The sequence below is a fragment of the Osmia bicornis genome, chromosome 9 (assembly GCF_907164935.1).
Source record: "Osmia bicornis bicornis chromosome 9, iOsmBic2.1, whole genome shotgun sequence".
NCBI lineage: Eukaryota > Metazoa > Arthropoda > Insecta > Hymenoptera > Megachilidae > Osmia > Osmia bicornis.
Genome location: NC_060224.1, coordinates 5,729,599 through 5,750,734, shown reverse-complemented (window position 1 = coordinate 5,750,734; position 21,136 = coordinate 5,729,599). Strand labels below are relative to the sequence as shown.

Sequence of the window (21,136 nt, the reverse complement as noted above, 5' to 3'; positions counted from 1 at the left end):
CTGGAAGGAGAATTTCAAACTTTATAATGAATATTCCGCTCTAACCCGGTCTATTTTTTATCCCACCGTATCCTCGCAGCTTATTCGATGAAAGAGTTGATGAATATCTAGCAATTTTTTCGCAACAAAGAGATTGTAAATTCGATGCATAGAATATTCTTAATTCCATCGTCGTCGAAGGGTTTTAAAAGGGATGGTATCGGAGAATCCGCGACCGACTCGAAAGCGGTGTCCTTCTCCGTAGAGGCGGTTGATGGTCGCTTTTGTGCGCCATTAAATTCATAAGGTTTAATTAAAAACTCGTTTCGTTCTGTGTGTGCCGAGGTAGATCGCGGTATGCGAAGCCTGTGCACGATGAGAGTTCCTGTAGAGGGGGAATAAAAAAGGGGGTTGAAACGGGACGATGCGGTGTTGGTAGCTGATAGGGGTAAAAGAGGCGCGCGGTGAGGAATTACTTAAACCGTTTCGTCGTCGAGGTAGCCGGGAACGAAGCCAGATTTTTAATTTGCCGATCGAAAGGCATCGGGGAGACGCGTCGCATATTTCAAGCAGCTCGCGGTTGTTCCGCCAAAAACTACTCGGCCTGGTGGTCGCCGCTGCCGCCGCGACGATTATTGATTTATCGGGGCCGAGGGGGTGCGCGTCGTTATTGCATTAACGATAATACGCGTTCGATCACGTGCGTGGCTATTACACGGAATTTGTTGTATCGGCTACCTGGCGCGGATTCCAGTTCGCGACGTTGATAAATCGAGCCAACTATGTTTCGCGGTACGGGTATGCCTGATCCGCGTGTACTGCGAATCATTCCATCGATGTTGCTCACGCTGGATAGCGGAGAAATAGTAATAATTAACCTTCCTTTTTAATCCTCACGCAACGGGGGTAAGGTAATATTTCTCGAACAGCAGCCATTTGTCTCTCAACTTATTGAATAACTCTGGTAGTTTAATACTCAGGAGGGTGCTATTGTGAATTTACGCATGCCTAATCGGATATCAGCGCATTAACCGTGTGATTCATCGAGGAAATAATACACCGACCATACGTATTATCTCGAGCATTTATTTATACAAATAATCAATAAGATTATACATAAAACAGTGATGGGAAATAATTATTTATAAAAGACACGCGTTGAAAAGTGGATCGATAGAGAGCGTAATTCCACGCGATCGGATTTAGCACTTTGAGCATTGGCACGCACTCGAATACCTACGATTCGTCCTAAATTTTTATCAGATCTGTACAATTACGATTATCCTGCGCTTTCTGCTCGCTTTCGCGTATTGCTTGAAGATCTTACACGTTCCTGTCAGGTTGGTCGAACATCGAATAAGTGTATTTTGTCCACGAAACGTTCGCCGGTTCGTTTGGCATCGGTTGGTTCACGGAAAAAAGGGTCGATTAGCGAGTTTTGGCCAGCCTGGTTCGTTGCTCGTCCAACAGCAATGACGCTTGGCCCATAATTTTCGCGCTGGTTCGAACCAAGAATAGCAATTGGTATTCGTCCGTGACGGTCAGGGGTGTTCTCGTCCTCACTAGAGCATGAAGAACGTTCGCTCTCTCCAGATCGAGCCATCTTTGTAGGGTGACCTCCCTCTCTCGTGGTCCACCTAGGGTCACGTCCGCTGGTCCCCACAGAGAAAATTCCAGGACTGATTTCACCTACAACCACAGCGTATACTTTATCCTTTACTTTATTTGATTTCTCCTCTCTATTTATCGATGGACGTCGATTCCTTTTTACATTCGATCGAAGATGTAATTTCTTGGAGTAACTGAAAAGCATTTCACTGTTACCTGAGACAACGTGACCGCCTTTTCCCTCATGAGCAGCTCCTGAATCAAGGGTAACCTGTTCGTCAAGTTCAATTGTCGAAGCGCGACGAGGGCGCACTGGCACAATGAGACCCTATCCTCTTCTCGTTCCTCGTTCGTCTCCACGTTCAATCTGTCAAAGGTTATCGAGCAGTAAGCAAACCAATTCCGAGCTTGGCGTCGAGAGAGCGACGTCGCGCGTATACCGACCCCTGAAGAAGGTAGAGCCTGTAATAGGCATCCTTGTCCTCCCTGCAGAGTACCACGTTGTTCAGACTGCTCGCGGACTCCTCGATTCCTCTCGCTTGAAGGCTCTTCAACGCGGTGACGAATTGGAGAAGCACAAACGAGGCTTCTCTGATCGTTCCCTCCTCGTGCATGTCCTTGGTCGTCGCGACGCCGAACGATTGTATCGTGCTTACTTGCAGACGGGGTAGAACAGAAATGGTCACTGAAATAATTAGAAAATAGTGTACAAAGTGTAGGATGATGTGGGACAGGGATTGGCATCAGGAATGTCTTTCAACGAAAATATCTTAATAAATTCTGTAACGAAAAATTAAGAAACCTGAAGACAGACGTTTTAATTGGTTAATAAATCTACCGTTAAGTAGCCATCAAAAGGTGATGAAAAATTCCAATATCCAATCTAAGATATTAGAGAAATAAAACGATGGTAGGTACCTTCGGGCTGCTTGTTCCCAGCCAGTCCCGCTTTCTCGGTAATTTCCTTCGGCACGCTGTCTATAAACTCGATTATAGGTGCCAAATAAAATTCTTTCCGTGACACGTGTGTGGCCAGATCGAAGGCGACGCAGAGAGTGACGTTCATCTCGTTCCACGTCGCCGAGTAAAATATTCTTCTGCCGACGGTAATCGACGTATTGGCGTCGATGTTGAAGTGGCTTATACGGGGATTCGTATTTTTCAGTGCTCGCAGCCCGGTTGGCACTTGAGGCGTTTGGTTCAGCTGCAACAGATCGCGAACGATGGCTGTATTTTTCATGCATACACTATCGTCGCGATATTTTTAACGAACAACCTTGAATCCTGAATAGAACTGTGAGATATTTGCAATAACCCTACGTGTTTTATGCAAAATTCTTGAAGGCTTTTCGGTTGAATCGTTCGGCAAGAACGTCTCTTGAATATGTATAACTTTGAGAAATTTACGGTAGGTAATTCTACGGGTTCTACTGTAAAATTCTTCGAGACCTCTGTTTGAGTCGTCGGCTAAGAAATTAACGTCCAAAGAAATTTTCCTATCTGGTGGATAATCAAAACGACCGAAGCCAACTCTGTTGAATGGAACTTTAAGAAATTATGCGATAATTCAACGCGCGTTTCATGCGAAATTCACCCGGGAGATTTTCACTGAAATTAACCTGTAAAAAGGAAATGTCAGTATGCGAGGAAAATCTGAATGATACCTGCTCGAGAAATTGCGCGAGAGCCTCGTGATTCGCGACGACCACGGCGCCGTAATTATCCTCGAGGCTCCGATGAACTATACTGCGACCTCTGCGTTGCCTCAATCGGCTTATCCTTAATTCGTCGTCCTTATTCTTCCAGTCCTGATCCTCCTCGGGGCCCTGCATTTTAAGGATTCTATTAGAAATTCCGCGGGTTCGCGCGACCGATAAAACTATCTCGAAGTAAAATTGTTTCCGAGGTTCTTTATTATATACGAAGAGTCTAGCCGAGCCATGAATTTTCCAGTGGGTAATAAAGTTCCGTAAATACCACTGGAAAAGTCTCGCTGCGATAATAAAATTGTCGTTTTCCTTCGTGTCTGTGGAAACGAGTCGCGCTTTTTAAGAAATTTTCAGGCATCTCCATTCGGAGATCGATAAAGTTGAACAAACTTTGAGAATTGTTTCTACGAAATGAATCGTACGTATTCATCTAATGTATCCTGTTTTTGCGATAAAAGAGCAAAGAGATAATACCTCGTCGCCAGTGTAAAAACCGTACGGTGCATACAACTCGCTCTCGGTCTCGCTACCGCAATACGGAAGCGAAGTCGACCTGACGAACGTCTGATGATGGAATTTGAATTCCGCAGTGGGTTCCATCGCGTTGCTGTCGGATTTCCTCTTGCAGGTGAGATGAGATCCGCCCCCGTGTCGGAGCTCGAGATTCGAATCGCACTCTGGCGAACTAGAAAGGCACTCGTAAACATGACTGTCGTTAGACGTCTGGAAAAAATCCGGGGAAAATCAGATGTTAAATTAGTGATTTTCGTTAAGTAGGTTCAACGAAAGATGTTCAAGAATTTGATTTTCTGTAAACGCATATGTAGGTTTATAGACTTTCTTCATGGTCCGCGCTCCTAAGGTTGAACAGTTTTTCTTTAATTTTCCGTACCATCGATTTCTCCATCGACCATTTAATTAACCGATGCTAGGGTGAGATAAAGGAGAAATTTATTCCGAATAATCTTCAAACTCGGGGAACTTCTTCTCCCATAAAAGGGTAGTCGTTTTTGATCAAGTCTGTCTGTAGCGAAGGAGGTTAAACTCTTGAACACCTTCCAATTCGTTCCGATTGGCCATACGGTCGTAAAGATCGCGTTAAAGGGCCATCGATAGTAGCATTACCAGAGAATCGGAGGTGGGTGGTGCAGAAACCGCGACTGGCTCGTAATCTTGATTAAGGGCCGGACTGGATGAGCCGTGTTTCTTGAGGATCGGCTGCGAGGTAGCTTGGTCCCTCATACTGGCGGTTCTTTGCGGTTTCGAGGGTGCCAACGAGCTGCGCACCTCACCTGTAACATCCTCCGCTGCTGCAGGCACGTCCGCCATCGTCAAGCGCCACGGGTTAGTACCACAAGACACAAGGCATGTCACAAAACAGGCTAGCTACCGTACTAGCGTGCTAGGAGGACGTCACTCGTTGCGATAATACTCTAGAGACGCGTTAACACGCGTATACGTACACGTGGGTACGCGGAGCGGCCAGGGAAAAAGCAAAAAAGAAAAAAAAACACGTGGTCGCGTCGTCGTTTTCAGATCACTATTTTACCCCTTCGCGATTTCAATCGAACTCGAACCGCGGAAGCACGATTTCCCGCTGAATCGATGATTCATCGATCGTTCCTCTGAATTGGCTATTGTGGTTTCTAACCCGGATATGCTCATTGAATTACAGTTAATTTTTTTATATAAAATACTTATAAAATTCTTATAATATACGAGCATATCAGGGTTAAATTAAAGAACGAGAGGATACGGTTATAGTTTAAACGCACTCTATTCAACCCTTTAATTAATTTGTAATAGTCGAGGCGTTAATGAGTATTCAACATTCAGAACGATATAAACGATACGTTTACATCGTTATGCTTATCCTCGGGTTCTGATTTGTATGTTTGCAACGGAAGGATTATAGCTGGTATCTTAATTCTCCGGGAAAGTAATTGCACGGCTAAAGGGTTCGATAGAGTTCTATAAATTCTGTACGGAACACTGCGAATTAAGTGGTTGTTCAGAGTCTCGGAGTAATCGCGGGGAATCCTGGGATTGGCAGGCATTCGTTATCAAGGTTCGACTAAAAGGGAGCACGATGCTAATATGCAATCAATACATGCGGCGTTAGTTGCACCCAGGATGGTTAAAGGAGGAGGCCTTGCGCAACAATGGTACCGACGCGTATGCTATTTACAACGGAGCAGAAAATCAGAAGAGCACCTCTCTATCCTCTAGCTATCGATTCTCGAACAAAACCAGATTCGATTTGTCGAACAGAATTAGGGGAAAGCATCGAATCAGTTGGTTGATTTATAGATCGCGAATGGGATGAATTGATCGAATGTCTAAAAGCAGACGGAAGAGGAGAAAAGAAAGATTAGGTCATTCCAAAAATTTCTTTCTATAAAAATATAATCTAACAAAAATCTAATGAAAAACTAACAAGACTTCAACTAAATGCATCGATTTAAAAAACGGCACGAACTCTTGGAAAGACCTGATATAAAGGAATAAAAGAAACGATGGGTGATGAAAGAACTGTGCACGAGTTTCGAGTAGTCTTTGAAGGCAAAGTCTGATCGGTGCATGCGGTTAACGATGAAGCAGACCCAAATCGAACCGCGCAAACGTGAAACGGTCTCGATAACAATAAATCAAAGGAATCGATCGAGTTTCTTTTCTCGCTTCGTCGTTTCACATCGTCGAGGCCTCCGTTCGTTCGTCATGAAAGGAATAATAGAATGCGTTAGATCGTCTGGTAAAACGCGACGGGTGCAACGAACAAAGAAATGAAATGAAAAAAATAAAAAATAAAATTAAAAAAAATAGAAAGAAGCGTGTATACGTAATTCGTAATCGAGAGTGACCAAGAAAACAAGGCTTTCTGGTGTTTTTCAGGCAACAAACGTTTATTTCAGACACAGAAATTCCAGGTTACAGAGAATCTTTTGTAGTTCATTTTCTTTCGTTCCGTGTACACAACAGGGTGTATCGATTCATACAACAGTTGAGCGTCGCATTTGTTGTTTCTTTCGTTCAGTCAGCCATTCTCAAACTTTTGATCACGCTCTCGTTCGTTGGAGAAAAATTTCTGTATCGAAAATAGCGAATTGCGCGCGTGGAAACAATGGGTGCGAGCGTTTACGCCACGTCGAGACGCGTTTTCATTTGCGACGCGATTTCTTCATCGAGAATCCCGACTCTTTTTCGTTACGCGTCGCGTTTTCTCTCGTCGTTTCAACGCTGACGGATATTACAAAGTAACATGATAATAAGATACATATGTATATGTATATCACAGAGAATCGTGAATCTTCGAAACGTATAATATATATATAATATATCTCTGTATAAAGGCAGTTAGTCGACAGAGTACACGAGTAAAATATAGTCTTTCCAAATGGATTAGTCGTATAAAATATAAAAACGCGTATGGCATATAGCAAAAGTCGTAAGATCTTATCTCAAGAACATTCATAAATCCGATATTGTTTCGCGTGTTTGGCGAATGAATCTCTTCTGTACAGTACCATCTTCCTCTTCTTTATCGTTCGATAACAATGAGAGATAAAAATGAAAAAAAAAAAAAAAAAAGAAAATAACGCCAGTTTCACGACGACCGTACGTCGACCCGGCGAAACGAGTAAACGAAGAAAAAAAATTCGAGAAAACGGGGAAAGAAGGTTGGGGATGAGAGTTAACCACCGTTATCCAACGTTACAGGATCTACCGAACGGACGTGTTCTCGCGATAAGTAAATTCGTAAGGAAGCAGCTGGCGCGAGGATTCGTGTGAGTATGGCTGTTACAACATCGAGACTTGCCGTGGTTTCAATAATTAGTTACATTGTATGGGCCTGAACTTACCCAGATTCGCGTAAATCGAGTCTGAGGTGGTCGAGGCGGTAGGCTGCCAAGATGACGGGGACGAGGACGATGAGGATGACGATGACGATGACGACGATGAGGAGGACGATGATTTCGACGGTTTGTTGTCGCTTCTTGCCGGTAATTGTTTGCTCTCAACGCGTGGCGGTGGCGGTCTGACCGGTTTACTTGCTGCATCCAGTCTCGACCAATCCTCCAGGGACTGGTTCCTTGGCGGCGGTGGTGGTTTTCCGGGTCTCGCTGTAACCAAGTCGAATATCGTAGCCAGGTTACGACGCTTGTAATTTTAACGCTGTATTTAGAGAACCTCGCTGGTTCGTGCTCGGATATTAATCGTTGCTTTTAAAGGAACTGTGTGCGTGCTCCTGATACAGTGACCCAATGGTAGCTGCATTACCGTATGCATTGTTAAATCGATAAAAGGGATCGCGTTTAATTAGTCCGAGATAACGGGAAGGTTCGCGTTGAATAATTATTTGAACAAAGCGAATCGTGCCATTTGTCGTTTTATAATTCCGCGCGTAACTAACCCTGCGAAAAGTCTGATCCCGAACGGAAATACACGTTTATCAGAGAGAAGGGTTTTATCACCTTACGGCACAATCGCTGATAAATCTGTAGCAGTTTGAACGATCGAGTATCAAAGAGAGAAGCTCACCGGTAGCATGAGATCCGGTGGACATCGGTGGCGATCGAGTTGCTCTTGCCGCGTCGTTTCTAGGACCACAGGAATCCGGTTGATCCTCGCTTATCCTGCTGATCCTATCGTTCCCCACCACTTCGACGGCAGCGCCGTCCAGCTCGAGCGGATGAATGATCTCCAAGCGTGGTTTCGGCTGCGGGGTCGATGGTATCTCGTCGATCCTCGAATTGGACGCGTGTCCGTTGATCATGTCCACGTCCTTTCTCGAGCCCATCCTGAGGAACCGCTTCAAAGAGAAACGCGATCTGCCCCTCTTTTTCTCTTCCCTAGCTTCCTGTCCACTAGTCAGACTGTCCTGCGACAAGGATATCGTTCTCCTCGAGGCAGGATCGGACGTTTGCGAATTGGTAGGGTCTGGCAGATCCGAGACTGCTTTTCGGAACTTCGGACTGCAGGAGGACGCTCTTTCCCTCTTTTCTTTCTCCCTGACAACCGGCGAGTCCGACTTAAAGTTCGCCCCGGGATTCCTGGCGAACAACGTCGAGCTCGGGGTCAATTCCTCCGCCAAATCAGCCGCCGGTGGCTTGGGTGCCATTCTCCTTTTGTTCGGCGACCGTATCGACTCCGCTGCCAAACACTGCGCGTCCAGAACTTCTTCTTCTACATCTAGATTCTCGTTATCTCCGCCATCCGCGGCTTGTTTCCTGGCCACGCTCAAAGGCGCCATCTTAGTATTGACTCCCGGGGAGACTTTCGACACTGCGGTTTCCGTGGGCGCCGATTTCGTCGGGGGTTCGATCGCTTGACAGACGGTCTTTGAATTATCCTGAATCCGCGAGATTCGATTCGTCTCCGCGTCTTTCGTCGTCATCTCGGTGAAAGCTCCTGGACTCGAAGGTTGTTCCTGGAGCTTGTCTTTGGTGGTTATCGATCGACAGGAAGTAGGGTGCTCCTGAGACGGGACGCTGCTTGCACCTGGAAATCAGTAGGAAACGTTGGCAACTGGACGGTGTTACGCGGCGACGATTACTTGGCTCGTTTCGACTAATCACAGGCTCGATTTAATACGCCCTGCTGATCTCCTTATAAGTCTCTAATTGAGATACAGATAGCGCTGAATTGGCTTTGTTACTCGATTGCAGGGTTAATGACACCTACCGACGCTTCTATCGTAATTAACTTTGACACTGGTCGCAGCTACTAATCTGATATCCAGAGATTGAAATATAAACGCCTTACCTATACTTTGAGCGGGCCTGTTCACCGCGTTTTGAACGGAAGGTGGAGGCAGCACGTAGCTCTTCTTCGTCGGGCCATTTCCGTCAGGAATCGCGGCTGGACTCTTGGTTAAGAAATTGATAGGCTTTTGAGGAACTACGGGTTTCACTTTCGTTTCGACGTGAACCGCACCGTGAAGGAAAGATGGTCGCGGTTCCGTGGCGACGACTGGTTTGCTCGTGTCACCCTGAAGAGGAGGCCTAGATTCGATGGGTAACGGACTCCTCGGAAGCGCCGGCGGTTCCGTCACTTCTTCCTCGTCCGCCTTTCCATCCGGCTCGCCAGCCAATTCTCTACTTTCCTCGAAAGTGAATTTCTTCTCTGTCGGAGCCGCCTCGCTCTCCACTTTACGGCTCTCGGACGTTTCGACGATTTTTCCAGCGTCTTTTCTTTGAATCATGGATCTATCGCTCTCGGCGGATTCCTCGGTGTCGTTCTTTGACAAAGGAGTCAGGGTCAGTTCGATACCCTTCTCTAAAACGTCGCCTCTTTTCCCGAGTCTGCTGGAAAAATCGTACTCCATCGTGGTGCCATTTTGAACCGATTGCGGGGCAACTTTCGGCTTCTCGTTGTCCGTCTTCTTGATCGCTGGACTGCGAGCGATGTTCGCCGCCTTCTTCTCCGATTTACCCATCTCCAGAGTCTTTTCCGCGCTGGCCTCGTTAACCTCGAACGTTTTATCCTTCGCGTTCAACTCCATCGTCGACTCGTTTCGCTGCATGACGGAGATTAAGTTGTTGGACGCGATCAGAGGCATGTCCACGATCTTCTCCATTCCCGTGGGATACTTCTGCTCCTTCTTCTCATCCTTCTTCGCCTCCCCGTCAATCTTCTTCACGCCTTTCGACGTCGTCTGCGAGAAAATATTATCAGAGTTTAGATTCGCTGCAACGACTTACTTAACGTTTTAACGGTAAACCTGACTAACCTCCGATTTATCAGCATTCTCGCCGTTCTTGCACTTAGATGGGGACGGGACGAGCCCGTTGACGAATCCATTAACCTTTTTGTCACTGGGTCTTTTGGCAGTGGGCAAAGATTCGTCGCCACCGAACGGCGTGACCGAAACCAACAATGTGGTCTTCTTGCCCTCCGAATCCTTCTGTATCCTTCCGAGCATCAAGGACGCGAAGGATCTCGTGGCCGACGATTTGCTCGTCTCGTTCGTGGAGACGATCTCCGTCAGATTGGCAGTGATCGTGTTGAAGTTCGTGTTGGCACGCGTCAGGTTACCCAAAGCTCGTTCCTCCTCGCTATCTGGCAGAGGATCGTCGTCGCCGTTGAACGACTCGGCCAGGTCCTGCTCGTCCTCCTCCTCGGCGTCCGAGAAGAAGTCATCGCCTCCGTAGCCGATTATCTCTGTCAGATATTCCGTGAAAGCGACGTTCTTCTTCTTCTGACCCTTCTGACAGATCGTCCTGCCGCGCAGGATACTCTGAAGAAAAAAAAAAAACATGGAAACCACGGAAATTAAATGCTGGCTCGTCTCTGTCGCTTCTCTTTTTCGCGAGAGGGAAATTGAAAATAGTCCTTAATAACAGTGATTATCGTGTCGTCGTTTGAAAGATAGAACTTTCACGTTTACGATCGTAATTGAAGAGTAAGGAAATTATTTCTGGAATACGTTCGAAAGGTGACAAGCAGCACGATCGCGTTTCGCGTCGAAAAATGCCAACTTGCACGTTCGTGCTTCTCTTACACTACCAGTGATAAAGTTCGAGCTTACTGAGACGATAGACGACACTTTTCCAGACCTTTCGAGACAGGTACGTCGCGATCGAGCTGCGTGGCACTTTGAAACGATTAAGGGCGTATTACCGGGACGTTGGCGGTGGCGGGCATGAATTAAACTTTTAACACCACCCCGTACGGATATCTCGCAACTTCCACAGTTACTTTCGATCCTCTCCCGACACCTTGGCAGTAATTAAATATTATTGTTGGACAGCGTCGGGAACGGGATCAATGTAGCCAACGACGAGGACAGGATCACGTCGACTTAACCGAAGTTATAATCCTTTGGTAATCCGTTTGATAATTCGTCCAGGACCAAGAAGAAATTTTATTCAAGATCTGGCTAGAGGTTATTGCCGTTCAACCCCGTCCTGGCGAGCACCGTCTTATCAGCGTTCGCCAGGAAATGAAAGTTTGGCCCGCAAGTTAAATCGTCGTCGCAAGAAACACTTATTTTTTTCCCTCGCAGCGGGTATAACTTTCGGACGGTCAGCTGGCTGGTTAATGAAAGGCCGAATGAATAATTCAGCGAGTATCGATTCGTGATTTTCTATCGGAATCGTTTCGAGATGCCGTGGCTTCCGGCGCGAGCTACTCGATTATACGCACTCGAGCTCCGACGAGCAACTATCGAGCAACGAATATACTCGCCGCATATTCGTCGACGTCGTTCGAATTTCATAACAGGAATCAGCGAATGGACACGACAGCGGGAGGGGACAATTGAAACTACGCCGCGAATTCTTTCTGATGCGACGACTCGACGAAAGCGTAATAAGACCTTCCGCATAGCAGTCTCAACTTTTTAACCTGAAACTTCGAAATTAACTCTGACGTCCCCTCGGCTCGACAGTTTTATCCTTTTCACCCGTGTCACGTTTCTTACGGGGCTGTTATACGAAGGTCAAAGGAGTTTAGAGTTTACAGGGTCAAAGCAGAATGTATATTTCACTCTAGACGTCTCATTTCTCGATTTTCTTCTCGTTTTTCCTCGTCCAGTTTTCCGTACCAGTTTTTCCGAGGAAAGCATATAGCTTCCTTTCGCCGGATGCTACTGACATACCCGGGCATCCTCGCTTCGACGCAGTCTCGCGAGCAAGAAACACCTGAGTCTTCCAGTGTGCTCTTTGTTTTCCATTTGGCTGCTCTCGAGGCGAAAAAGTCGCGAGATTAGCGCGCGGGAGAAAGTGATTCGACTCGATCGCTCATCGAGCACATCTGCCGGAGCTTTCTCGCGCACGGTTCTTCTCGATTATTTTCTGTTTTCTCCGCGATATAAGGCGCGGGGTGGTTTTAAAAATATTTCACGCGTGGGCTAAACGTCGGTTGTTGTTCCCTTTCGAGTGGATGCGCCCACGTGCAACGTTGAACCCCTCGTGGAAGAACGCCTACCCTCTCGAGCCTCGGTTGTCGCCTGTGTAGCCGTGTTAGACGATTAACCGTTCACCCTTGTCAACTCGTGACGCGGACGCATGTATCATGTAAATTTAGAATTCTCCGGCAACCAGGACGTCTCGCTGCGATTCGAGCCGAGCCTCTTGAATGGGATATTAACTTTGACACGGCGAAGTCCGAGTTACGGGCTCCGAGAACGGATTCTTCTCTTAACAATGGATTTTCTCTCGGAGAAAGATGAGGGGACACCGACGTTCATTGTGAAAGATTTATCGTGATATAATGTAAAATTGTACGGGCCAACTTGCTACTCTTAAATTCATTTCCTTTCTACCTTCTGCAGGTTTATCGGTAAAAGTTCGTAAAAATCATTACGCTCGAATAGATTTTCATTGAAATTTGTACACCTCTTAATTCTGTTTATCCAGTTTTTATGGTTCATTTGAGAAGAGGTTTACACTGGCCTGTAAGAGGCAAGATTGTAACTTATTCGGACGTTTATTACAAGAAAGCGAGAAATTTCAAGGTGTAGAATGCGGTGTAACACGTGTATCACGATTCACGTGGTTCCACGTAAATTCTTTCTTCAGAGCATTCTGAACGAACCGGATCCCTGGCTTCGCTCGAACGACCCAGTTTTACAGTTTCGATGCAACGGTCATAATGCAGTTCGATGCAAAGGTAGAATTTTCTAATAATTTCCAGGAAATAGTTAACTCGTTCTCACTTTGCCTCTTCTTTGCATCGTTTGCGCGATAACGGACGCCGGGGTAGTTAAGATTATATTAATTTCGTCGTTGCCCCTGCTTCTTTCGACCGTAACTGGCTCCGAAATGCTAATTCGACGAGTTTCGTCTCTCGATCTTTTTCCTGAACTCGTCTAGAGCAACAACATTTCGTGTACCGCGATTACTGCCCGTTCGAATCTGGTTTTTCCACGTTTCTGAAGATCATTACCAATTAGCGGTACCATTGCACGAATTCAAATAACTTGATCCCAATTTGTTTCACTTACACCTCTACCGAGTTGAATGTAATATTTCTTAATCGGAAAATAAAATCTGTGAGCTTTAAGCCGACGAATTTAACAAACCGTTTAAATCTGTCTAAAAGGAAAGTTATTTGAGGACTTATCGATAGATTAGGTATCAGTGAACAAAGTTCGATTTGAGATTGCTTAAAAATGGTCATCACGGTACCTGTATCTTCAGATTATCGGTCTTGGCGTGGTTCAAGGCCCTACCAATGTTGAGCCTAAACGTGTCATCTGGCAGCGTGTGTTCCTCTCTCGGCTTGAAGCAGTTCGAACATAGTTCCTTCTTCCATGCGTTCTGAACGAAACGGTTGCATTGCGTGGACATCGTTGCTTCACTGCAGCGACAGCGAAAGTCCCGTTACATCATCACCCTGAAAGGAAAGAGGTGAAATAGTAATGGTCCAATTCTTGAACCGTTTTGTGAACGGAATTTCGTGCCGGCATCTCGAGAGAAACCGCTCCTCCTACACGTTCTTCCACTGTTCTCCTCTGGAGAGGCATTACTCCAGATAAACAGTCTGCATTCGACCAAAACTATCGAAACTACGAATTCTAAACTACGGTTTCTAACAGTCGAAGACACCTGCTGAACTTGCTCCATTCGGTTTAATTATCTAATCACAGGGAAGCAAAGTATTACAGTTTGCAATGGATTCATTAGAATTGTGGTTACGCCAGACGTGTCCCCGTGGTACGCGTTAGTTCGGTATTTTACTATTTAATCGCCGCTTTCTTGGCGAATTAAATTGAACGCAACGCTCGTACTTTGGCTCATTGAGTATCTAGAATGAAAGTTTACGATTCTATAGGATTCTACACCTAATTACATTGCGCGAAGTAGAATGTAATTGATTAATTTTAGACGGGGTGAAGAAATAATTAAGCATCTCTGAGGGCGAGTGGTGGATTCACGGCTTTCTTTGAAGTTTAATATAAAAAAATTGCCCTGAAGTCGTTTAATAAAAGGATGTTTCATTGTGGACGCCGTTCCGTGCAACAAAGTTTGATCACAACGAGTCGAATAAATTATCCATGAGCGGGAATGGGTTTAATCTTGAATATTCTACGAGCTTCTTATTACACGATCCACCGATGCTTCATTTTATAGAAGAAGCTTCGACTCGTTAATTGCTTCATCGCGAGTTTCATTTTTTTCATTCTTTCTTTCTTTAACAGATAAGATTGAAATCCGACGTTTCGATGTAGGATCGGTCGGTTCGTTTAAAATATCAGCAGGCGGTTTCAAATGTCAGCGATTCCGTAACGAACGGCGGGCAAACGATAGGGTCTGTAGAATCCGAGAAATAAATCTTAGGAAGTTCGTTAATTCTGGCTCTGCTTTATCGAACATTTGGAACGTTTTCATTAGTGGACAGTGGAACGCGAAGTTCCCGTGGAAGTTAGTTTACCGTTCTATCCGTTCCAGAAGAAAGATCATGCCCGGTTAGTTTTCGAAAATTTCCTTCGGCACGGTGGTGAAATTTCTTTTATCGAAACCTCGAAGGGAGTACGCTTGAAATTCACGAGATTCTCGCCTGCAACCGGCAACTTTTTCCATACTTTCGACTCGAAACTTTTCAGTTCGAGGAATTTCTTTCCGCGCGAGATACCACCGGGGAAATAAGAAGCCATCTCACAGGTGACCCCTATATAATGTCTTTATCCGAATGAATACCAACTATTTTCGTCGTTAGAAGATTCATCAATTTTCAAATTATAATTAGTAATATTTATGACTGTCGTCAAATGATATTGCATATGACAAGGTTAATCCGTGCAATAGTACTCTTTCCTGTCGACACCGACCACCGTGATCGCAATCAGGACAATTGACCAGAACTGGCCGCTCGACTGAATAATTGGCCTGCTTCCGGTCTCGCTTTTATCCCCGGTATCCTATCGGTTAACCTTCGACATTGGTCAGCGATACTTCTGACTTGCACTGGTCATCCACGAAGACCTTAGCTTCAGAGTCCCTTGAACTTTTGAAAATGAAAATGAAAATGAACGCCAACGGTGGCGGGACACGGAATATTACCCAGTCGTAGAAATTTATGTCGAATGACAGGATTTATTCGTTCGTTAAACGAAAGTCCAGGACCATGCGTTTTCTGGTTACGACGACAGCAGGTACTCTGTTGGCTGCTGGTGTGCGGTAAACATTGATTAAATTTCCTTCGTTTGCTCCTTTTTTCTCCTGCCTTGGAATGATTCACTCGACTGATTAATCGCTTCATTTCCTCGCTCGGTATCGCGCTAACGTTGCGTTGGAATAAAGAGATACGAGGTCCTATGTATTCCATTTTCAACGAAGAAATCTCCAGCACCCGTTTCACCTTTTTTACCATCGATAGTTCAAAGCGATGTACGATCAAACGAAACAGAATTATTTCTCCTTTGTACCTTTTTTCGTTTTCACAAATTTGCTTAATACGGTTATCGGTATTGCTACGAGTCGACCAATTTGTCTTAGCCACGGACGAGCGCGTAAACTAAACAGCGAAACGGTTTAATTCAGCGGCAAGAATCGAAACGTCAGCAACACGCTTGCTCTCGTTTCACTGCCAAATCACTGCAGCATCAATCAATCTGACCTCTTGCGAACAGTTCCGGCAGCAAGGCCAACTTGCCTTTTCCGATGCCTGTTCTAATAGGTCCGCCGCGGCAGGGACGACTTCAAAGTCGGAAAAAGAGAGAAATCAAGGTCGACTTCTATGACTCCGTCGGTTACGTCACAGGTTCCGTGGAAACACGCGTTAGATCGGACGTGTTCTCGGACGAGGAATTCATCGGACAGGCGAGAAACTGGTTCACCTGGTTACTCGGATCCCGAAGGATGAAGGATGTACACGCGATCCGGAGAACGCGTTCTCCTAGCCAGAAGATTCGTCAAGGACAAAGAACCGTAGTGACACCACGATGCCGCATTAGCATGCACGTGTGCTGCAAGCACGGTGACCAGGAATAAAGTACCGTTTCCAATCCCGATGATCCGTTACATCCCCTGCGTTCCATCCGCCTGCTGGAATCCCGTCCACCAAGATTTCGCGTCGAAGCGTCTTCATTAAAGGTAGATTTATATCCGTTCAACACCGACACGACGAGTATTTCATTGTCGATGTTGTGTGAAAAGAACATTTAACTTTGTTTAATTGCGACCCATCGCCGGTAACTAATCAAAGTACAAGAAACTAACACGCGTACGTTCGTTCGGTGAACGAAGTTTCGTAGTTGCGGTCACGTTTTTCTTCGAAAAGCCGTCAATCCCCGATTTCGACGCTTTTAATGGTGTAAGAAATATGGTGGCGGTAAACGGTGCTCGAACTGTTGGCGATAATTTATCCGTGGAGGCAAAAGCTCGGTTCACGTTCGGGAAGTCGTAACAGCCTCGCTTAATCAGTCTCAAAGAAATTTTTGCCCCATTTATCCCGACGTCGAGTGGGACCCCCGGGCTCGTCCCGAAACTCCGAAGAAAAATCGAACGTGACCAAGACAGGTTACCACGGAGTTCCTTTCTCGCCACCCGAGAATATTATTCCCGGCGAACGATCAGCTAGGACGGTTCTGTAACCACCGTCGACCTGTCAATTGCAAGGAATTAATGACGCGTGTACGAACGTGCGACCACCAAGCTCAAGATCACGTTCAAGATCCAGCAGTATCCTGGACGACGTGTTCGATCGTGGCCGATCGTCATCTTTTTCCTCGGTTCGCGAAACGACCCTTTCTTCGAATGATCTTTCAGCTACCGCGAGTCGTTTTTATCGGAAAGATTGCGCTTCAGAGAGGGGAGATTCGATAAGCCAGTGTTGGAGTTCATTAGCCTTGTTAAGACGTCAATGGTTGATTAAAGATCTAATTATACTCGATAGACTCTCTGAACTTTGGGAGTTTGCCAAATCGATGAAACAGAGACTTGAAAATTTTTCCTCTCTCTTCCATTACGCTCACCTGTAGATACACCAAGGATTCGTCCGGAGAGTCGGCGACGCACGGTACCGATACGATTCCCTAAAGGACTTTCTTCTAAATTTCTCGAAAATAGGAATTCATGGGAGAATGACGAGTGAGAGAAAGTGTAAAATAGCGATCGAGCCGAGTAGATACCGGAATTGAAAAGAAACTTTTTTGAGAAGGGGTAACGAGGCTCCTCCGACGTGGCTCGTAAACAGGTTCGTGAATCGATCTCTTGGGTCTCTATCCTCTCCGCTCGTATTGTCGGGTCGACGACCCGGTCGAGCCAAAATCATTTCAAATTCTTGGCGCGCTACTTGCGCCTCGATGAAACACGGTCTCGTTCATTGCCACGGAGCCAAGTATAGAACGAGAAAGAGAGAAGAGGTGGCTGAAATTTGCAAACAAAACCTGTATCGTCATCCTTTCGTTTATCTATTATGCATGAAGAAGAGGGAGGTTTTTTTTTCTCGTCGAGGAGAGCCGCGATAGTCTTTTTTTTCTTCTTAAACAGATTCTTCGGCGCGTCTGAAAGAAATCGGCTCTCGGTTACCAATCGAATCGATACGCTGGCTCGGATGAAAATTTTTCAAATCTCCGCCGTAGAAGAAGAAACAGGGAGCGTAAGGATTGAGATTTGCATACAAGACGTCGTTTATCATCGTCCCCAAAACATAGGTTTATTTATTATGCATGAAAAGAGGCCAGTTTTTTTCTGCTAAACACTCCTCTCTAGGGGTCCTATTTTCGTTTGGTTATAAATCAACGGATAAAACGCGGAGGCGCCACTGCGATTCAACTTTTTAAAGATTACAGGAAAAGAAATCGTCGACTAATCGGAGTTTTATTACCGTTTCACGCGTCTCTTTTACTCGTTAGGCAAATTACCTTATCCGCCCTCCTTCGAAATAACGAACGTCCACGTTTCCGCTTCGAAATCTTCCCTTTCCGAGCATTCAGATCCACCTAACTTACGATTACCTCTTCCTCGAATCTTCCGAATAGAACTCACGACCCGAACGAGGATTCTTTTCAAAGAAGCTGACTGAAAGTATACTTGAATACTAAAAGGTGGATTTACAAATTGTAAGGAGGCATAATTAACAGCGATCAAAAGGGATTGCAACGCAGCAAGTGACGATGAAAATAAATGGAAACGTAAATACCCGTCTCGATCGTCCATGCACGTGGACAGACAGATACAGCTATCTGTGTACTTTGTAAAAGTTGCGTTTCCGTACTTTGACCGAGTATGATTTACGGTGCAGCCTGTGTTTGATGTTGAGGGACGCGCGCACCCTCCGCTTCTCTTTTCTTCGTTGCAGGCACAAAGTCGGACAGGCAGACCTTGTCGAGGCATTCCACAAAGGTGACGCAGCCCAAAGCAGCCAAGGAAACGAACTCGATCGACGTGCCATATTGTCGGGAGTTCGCTTCACTCTCACTATGCTTTGCTTTTGAATCAAGTTCGAATTTCCCGCTGAAAATTTTACTAATCACTTGTTTTGCAATTGATTGCACAATCGCAACTGAAATGGAATCATTCCTAATTTAATAGACTGAGAAATTTTGAATCATTCTATCGATCGGTTCTCAAAACTTTTAGCATGAATCATAGTAATTGTAGCGCTTCTGAAATTCTGCCATTTTTTTCCCTTGATCGAGCGGAACGAATTAATACAAACTTCCACGGAACATGAATATTTATCGAGCATCGAGATAAACCTGATTTACGCGAAGCCTCGTGGAACGTTGGAAAAATTTCGCGCGTTCGATCGGTCGAATAACGAACGGCGTTTCAGGAATAATCGCTCGGAAGCTACCGAGAAGAATTTTTATTTATCCCGTATTTATCCCACAAATTCGAGAACTCTTTTTCACCCTGTTATTCGCTCGATCTGCACGACTCGGTCGTTAAAATTTGTCAAACGAACTAAGGGTTGAATATCAATGTTCGTGGGAGTTGAAGCTCTACCTCTTTCTCTTCTCACGACAATGAGGGAACCCATGGCGGCTGACGGAGACAAAACAAATTATTCGCGCTATGAACTTGACTCCCCATGTCAGCTCCCTACCTCTCTCGTAATAGCTGAACAAAACGAACGGAGGGGCGTTCTGTAGGGTGCGAAAACAGTGTGTGCCTGGTCGAGCCTCGTGCAAGTAGGTCGTTCTTAGAAATTCGCCTTGGAGAACACGATTAAGCGTTCATAGTGTTGCCGTCCAAGTGTTAATTGGAAGGTGTTAATACGTACTCGAGGCTTTGAGCCATTTTGCAAGCTTGACAAGGTTGGTCGAAATTGCTTACCTAGTTTCATCGAGCTACGTCCGCGAATCACTGTCTAATGTTCCACATAAAGAAACTCCATACAACGCTTTGGTTACCCGAAATGATGATTCATTAATTATCAAACGTGGCGAGAAAGAAAGGAAAATCGTCCAAGTCTCCTTGAACGAAAGTCAATTCGAGCGAGTCACCGAAATTCAACGAAGCATCGTGCGAATAGCTTCTTTTTGTCCACGGCAATTATCGTTAGTCTGCCGGTCAATTGCGAGCATTAAAGTTGCCGGCGGGCTAACGTCGCGTCGTCTGGGAATTTGGTGAGGAGAAGCAACAGGAAACGGTGTGGAAGAGGAAGAGCTCCTGCCGGAGAACCGAGGGAGGCTGGCTCCGATGCAGCAGACTGATTCGAGGAACGAGATAGCGCGATTCCGTCGCGAACGGAAACCCCTGCTTATTAGCCATTTTCGTTTCGCAGCTAGATCGGTCGGTGATCTTGCTCGGGGACAGATTTATCGCGCTACTCTGGCGACGCTCCCGCGGGAACGAGCTGCGACAAAGATTTATTCCCGTCCTGTAAAAGAATTACCCTCTCGAGCGTTTCGACTCGTTCGCTTCCATCGAACGGCTAGGTCAAGGATACTCGCTCGCGATACGCTTTTGTCATCCCGTGAATGAAACCGCGGAACAGCGAAACGGTCGATCGATCGTTGAATTACCCGCCCGACCGTTTCGTCGTTGCATTTCAATTCCACGGCGAATAGAAAGGAAATAATTGTATCGCGATAGAACAAAAGCTCGCAGCCGGTTTTTCGATATTTTTCTGCTGAAAATTAGCGAGTTTCTATGTTGGGGAACTCGCCGCGCCACTGGAGGGGGATTGTATGCAAATGGTGAAATTATATGGACGATTAATTGCTTTTCATCCGTTCGAATTTCCCTCGATGAAATTAAAATACATACCGCGGGAAGTTTCGCTATCGAACGGATTGATTGCGCGCTATTAATTACCGTTACGTGCCGCGGAAGATTCGATTGGAAAAATGTGAAAAAATGAATGGACGCGCGGTACAAAAATCGGGAATTATCTTTCATCGTAGCCAATTAATCAACGAGTATTTTTTTTTTTATCGAAAGGGTCGGATAGTGTTTGCCGTTCGACATTTTCAACAATTCTTCTCATTTTACGATTATTGTATTCGAAGCGGTACGAGTGGTGCGATTGGGAGAAAAATCAATGGCAGGGCGCTTGAACGGATCGAATGGAGATTCGATGAAACGACGGGATGTTGTTTCGCTCGGAAACGGAGGAACTGGGGACGGATTCGAGGATCGAAAGTGGCCTTCGTTGGTTTTCAGACATTCAAGGGGGATCATGGCGACAGAAACGAGCGTGTCCTGCGATCGTTCTGCAGCTGGCTTGTTTCAAGGAAAACGCTGTCCCGGTGCAGCATCGAGATACACGATTCTTGAGGCAGATAAGTAGTCGTTCGCGCGCGTAACAGGATTCACCGCTTGAAATTTACTGCTTCGTGTCCTGGCTCCTTCCATTTCGTTACTTACTTTCTGTTTGTTCGTCTTTATTCGTGTCCTTTCCATTTAATATGCCACGGATGCTATTTTGCGATATACTTTTAACCG

The 21,136-nt window shown here is 45.7% G+C and overlaps 1 protein-coding gene across 3 annotated transcripts in view; it reads right to left on the bottom strand.

The window, feature by feature from the left end:
* Positions 1-1,045: 1,045 nt before the first annotated feature.
* The window catches only part of LOC114879002 (serine/arginine repetitive matrix protein 2), a 44,589-nt gene continuing 24,498 nt past the window's right edge, over positions 1,046-21,136 (bottom strand). The window contains exons 2-13 of one of the 3 annotated variants that reach the window (XM_029193451.2): positions 13,427-13,634; positions 10,027-10,533; positions 9,060-9,951; positions 7,836-8,795; positions 7,157-7,417; positions 4,422-4,606; positions 3,771-4,019; positions 3,252-3,413; positions 2,506-2,791; positions 2,032-2,272; positions 1,804-1,954; positions 1,046-1,668 (exon numbers count right to left, since the gene is read on the bottom strand). In XM_029193451.2, the coding sequence (XP_029049284.2) occupies positions 1,408-1,668; positions 1,804-1,954; positions 2,032-2,272; positions 2,506-2,791; positions 3,252-3,413; positions 3,771-4,019; positions 4,422-4,606; positions 7,157-7,417; positions 7,836-8,795; positions 9,060-9,951; positions 10,027-10,533; positions 13,427-13,588 (4,317 nt within the window). In that variant the 5' untranslated portion in view covers positions 13,589-13,634 and the 3' untranslated portion in view covers positions 1,046-1,407. Of the gene's footprint in view, positions 1,669-1,803; positions 1,955-2,031; positions 2,273-2,505; positions 2,792-3,251; positions 3,414-3,770; positions 4,020-4,421; positions 4,607-7,156; positions 7,418-7,835; positions 8,796-9,059; positions 9,952-10,026; positions 10,534-10,916; positions 11,546-13,426; positions 13,635-21,136 lie in introns of those variants that run through there. The other 2 variants (XM_029193453.2, XM_029193454.2) reach the window with 2 other exon arrangements.